General features: G+C 30.9%; 1 protein-coding gene across 1 annotated transcript; it reads right to left on the reverse strand.

Annotated features, from left to right (window-relative positions):
* Positions 1-2,498: 2,498 nt before the first annotated feature.
* On the reverse strand, positions 2,499-3,878 carry LOC120084619 (protein VAPYRIN-LIKE-like). Its single transcript, XM_039040426.1, has one exon. The coding sequence runs from the start codon at positions 3,876-3,878 to the stop codon at positions 2,499-2,501; it is 1,380 nt and encodes a 459-aa protein (XP_038896354.1).
* Between the last annotated feature and the right edge of the window lie 1,093 nt (positions 3,879-4,971).

Consider the following 4,971-nt stretch of genomic DNA (forward strand, 5'->3'; position numbering starts at 1 on the left):
TATCATTGTTGCAATTAAGTTATCGGTTTTATTTTGTTTAATTTAAGTTTGGTTTAGCATTCGAATAACGTTTGTTTAAGAGTAAGATAATCGTGTTTTGTTATGTATGAAAATGTTATTGCATTTTCTTATGAATAAATGATATATGTGTTTCGTGTTGCGTGATAATTATGTTGTTTGAATTTCATATAAATAAATAATGTTTGTATTTCGTTCCATGTATCGCTTTTTTTTTGCCATCTTATGTGCATATTTAGTAATCTCACTTGATCCTATGCTAATTAACTGTAAAACAATTTGATAGGATATTAGCTTTTAAGTGTTCATTGTGGATTGAATCTTTTCCCGTTTTATAAATTACTAATTTTCAATAATGTTATGCAATAATAAAGCATTAAATTTAATCAATATTATTATCGATCAATTATTTTAATTCATCTTATCGTTTAAATTTTAAAAAAAAATAAAAACAAAAACTACTTTTTTAGTTTCTAAATTTTAGCTTGTTTTTTTAAACATTGGTAAAAAAATAGATAATAAAGTATTTAATTTTCAAAAGTAGAAACAAAAAACAAAATGGTTACAAAATGATATCTAAATCATTTATTTTATGTTACATTATTAAATCGTTTTTTCGTAGCTTAAAAAACAACCAATGAAAGAAGAAGAAAAATAGAGATAAAAAGGAAAAAAGAAATAATATAAAATAACTTATTTTTACTAATCTATATATTTTACAAATTATGAGAAATTTCAAAAATAGGTTGGCTGGAATGTTTTGACTTATTTTTCCTTCAATTTAACTTTTGGTAAATTTTCTCGCTCTATATTTATAATGTTGCTGTATTTTTTTTTAAAAAAATTATATTAACGACTTTTCAAGTTTTCACATAAGGTAAATAATTGTGTTATTAATTGCATTACATTATTTTCATTAATATTAAGAAATTACAACCTTAGATTTTGCAATTACAATTAATATTCATGCTTTATTTTTCCTATATTGTGATCTTGTATTCTCAGATATTTTACTTTTCAATGCTAAAAAATTTCTTAAAATGTATTTTTTTAAATATTCATTTTAACACTAGTACCTGATTAATTATTTTAAAAAAAACATACATCGATTTTTATTTATGTGTTATATGTTCCATTGTACATATTTTTCATGTTGAATCTTTATATATTCCATATACATTTGTTTCGTTGTCATGCTGGTGTTATATTAAACAAATATATAAAATACATATTATTATAATTTTTCATGACACGTGAATAAATCAAATTTATGAAGGGAGATAGAAGAGTTGTCATAAAAGTTAAAATGCACGTTTAACAAAAAAAAAAAGAAAAAAAAGACATATTTTTTAATTTATATTTTGTAATAAAATAATACAAATATGTGTGGGCTATAATTTAGAATAAGATATGGGACGTGTGTTATGAAAGTTTATTTACCCAAATTATTATTATTGTTTTACTTTAACGAGCTTAATCAAAATTAACTTTAAACCGATCGTAAACACAAATTTAAGATTGTTAAAAGTAGATGGACAAAATTTAAAAGTCGAAAAAGTGCATAACATTTTCACTCTAATTTTAATTGTATAAATTAATAAAAACATATATCAAATTTCGAACATAAAGTTCTAGATCTGCTACCAATTCATCGTAGTTAAGTTCTCACTGCCATCTCCGTCATTTCTCACTTGATATGAAAATAAACAGATAACCCATAGAGAAAGGAATCAAACAAGACATTTTTTTTTTTCAATTTATTAATTGTCTCCTTCTTTGCCCTTTCTAAGAATTACCCCAAATTTTGTTGTTTTTAAAATATTCCATCCCAAATTTCTTGCTAGGATTATTTGATAGATCGACTTATCGACCAATAAAAAATCGGGTGAAAATATTATTTGATTTAGATTTTCAAAATGAGGTCTTATAGCCCTTTTAAAATACTTTTAGTATTTAAATTGCTTTAATTTCTCCCAAAGCCTTTGTTCTATTTATTCCTCTAAATATTCTTAGTCTAATATTTTATTTCTTTAGATTAGTAACGATAATGAATAAAGTTGTTGGTAATACAACAAAAACAATATAGAAGATAAGAACAAGAAAGCGAGCAAGAACCAGAACAATGCTAGAAAGTAGGTTAGAACTAGACAGAAAGCAAGAAAGTGAACAAGAATTAGAGCAACAGTTGGAAAGCGTGTCAAAACTAGAATAAGAAGGAGAAAGTGATGGAAAGAGTGAGCTAGAACTATAACACGAACGACAAAATAAAATAATCCCGTGCAAGATAGATTAGCGAGGTAAGTAAAATGTTAGGAAGCTTTGTTTTAAAACCCATAAAATTTCATATTTTCAAAAAAAAAAAAAAATATATATATATATGGTAATATAATCATACAAAAATGGCAATAACTATTTACAAATTGCAAGAAAAACCAAAAGAATCGTGAATGAAATATCAGATTTTCTTCATCTCAATTTTCTCATTTCCCACAGCACAGAGATGAAATCTCTCCACCACACACATTCAAATCCCTTCTCAAACCTTTCAACAAATTCGGTTTCGCTCCACTCTCAACCAGTAGCCGAGCCACCTCCTCCTGTCCGGCCTCGACGGCGCACCGCAGCGGCGTGTACCCGGCGTTGTCGACGGCGTCGGTCTCTGCTCCGTGCTCCAGCAGCGCCTTGACGCATTCAATTCTGCCTTTGAACGCTGCCCTGTGCAGAGCCGTCCACCCGTTCTGGTCTTTTCCATTCACATTCGCTCCCGCCGCTACGCAACTTCTCAGACCTCGAACGTCGCCGGCTCTAGCCGTTCTGTGCAATGCATCGTCTAATCTCAACGAATCGAATAGATCTGTGTGTCCGTTCTCCGACGCGAGTGCGAACGCCGTTCTTCCGTCGGAGTTCACCGCGTATTTCACATTCGACCAGTTTAGAAGATACTCCACGGCTTCGAGATGTCCTTCCGCCGCCGCGAAATGTAGCGGAGTCCATTTCTTCCGATCCACCGCCTCGGGATCTCCGCCGATCGTAGTGAGGTAACGCATTGCCTCGACGTGACCGTTAGCCGCCGCCACGTGGATTGGAGTACGGCCGTCGGAATCGACGGAATTAACTGGTATCTTAGGAAAATTTTCGTGGAGTAGATCTATCAAATCGACACGGTTCATCGTTGCCGCTATGTGTAGGACCAAATCGACAGAGAAATCAATTTCGCAATGCGAATCAATCAATCGCTTGACAATATCGATGTTCCCAATCCTAACAGCGATCGACAACATTGACCGTTTGAGAGAATCCTTCACATTGACGTCTACTCCAGCGTCGATTAAAGCCGAAACTAACCCTAATTTCCCGGACGAAATAGCCGGTTCCATCAACGCCGTCAACTGAGACTTGGTACAACCAGAAATAGCTTTGTTAAGAAGAAATCTCAAATCAGGAATTCGTTTATGGTTCGAAATTAGGAATTCAACTACATCGAAACCGACAAAAGAGATCAACAACGAAGCATCCTTGAAAACGTGGCGGCCAGGGCTGGAGAACAGTCGGCGTAGGTCGTCGGTGTGAGCTTTTCCGATCGGAAGCATGGCGGATCGAACGGAGATTTTGTCCGGCGGAGTACTGAGAGGAGGTTTCTCCGATGACTTGCAAGAAATGGTGTAGGAAGAAGAAGAAAGCGGTGGAATTACAGAGAAATCTTGCGAAAACGAGAAAACAGAAGGATTTGATGTAGATAAACAAACTGCAACAGACATGGTGTGCATCAAATTGGTGAGACAGAAAGTTGCACTACAATTCTCTGCTTTCACGAATGAAAATTCTACTTCCTTCACATCAGGCTTCACCAATCTGTCCATTGTTCTTTCTTTTTTCTTAGGAAAATTTCAGAGAAATCAGAGGCCAATTTCTTCAACCTTCTCTGCTGCCGACCCCAAATAAAGAAGAAGAAGGAAATCAATGGAGAAAGGCAAAGGTATGAACAGAAACAAATCTCTCTTTCTTTGAATTTCTTGTTGTGTTGTTTTTTTTTTTTTTGGTTTTCCACTTGATCTTTTACTGTTCAACTCTAATCATAGAGAAGATTGATTCTTATGGTCTAATCCATGGTTGGGATTAATAATTAGGAGTATCAATTTGATTAAATTATGGCAAGTTTGGTGGTTTAGGTCTAATTTGATAGAGACGGGGATTTATTTAATTATTTATTTCTAGTTTAATGATATACTTCAGAGATTTGAATTTCTTATCTCTTATTTGAGTATACAATTAAGCTAAATTCCTTCTTTCCCCCATTTTGTGAAATATTAAGGTCTAGTAGAGAATTTGAAAATAATATATTCAATAAAAAAAAAAAGTTATTTTTTATGTTGTTAAATCTTAGCAGATTCAGAAATTGAATTTTAATTTAAACAACGTTTAAGATGTATTTGATAACATACATTTACAAATCATAAAATTAATAGTTGTTATCCATCAAATTTAGTTGACGATAAACTATTATTAATTTATAGTATGATTTATGCTAAAAAATTGTATAATTATTACCATGTAACATAATCTAATTTATAATACATTACATAGTACATATTATATATATTTTTTAAATGAAGTAATTTTATAACATGATATATTATATTTTTAAATATTTTTGTCTTTATCTAATATAATTTTACATTTTAAAATTAAAATTAAAAAATTAGATACAATGAAAATATAAAAATATTGTTTTAAAGATTTTTCACTGTTTGGATAACCGAATTCGAAAACAGTTTTTCATATTCTCTACCAAACAAATCCTTACTTTTCGATTGAAACAGTGGGGTTTTACTTTCAATGGTCGAATTTTTAATTCATGTACAAATCTTAAATTCAATATACATTCTATTGATTTTTAATTTAATTCATATACTTTCAATAAACATCTCAAATTTAGTCATTTAAAATTTTTTT

Source organism: Benincasa hispida, chromosome 9 (genome assembly GCF_009727055.1).
Source record: "Benincasa hispida cultivar B227 chromosome 9, ASM972705v1, whole genome shotgun sequence".
Classification (NCBI taxonomy): domain Eukaryota; kingdom Viridiplantae; phylum Streptophyta; class Magnoliopsida; order Cucurbitales; family Cucurbitaceae; genus Benincasa; species Benincasa hispida.

Excerpts from the sequence above, each read along its gene's own strand:
- LOC120084619 (XM_039040426.1), bottom strand. The coding sequence starts at position 3,878 with ATGGACAGATTGGTGAAGCCTGATGTGAAGGAAGTAGAATTTTCATTC.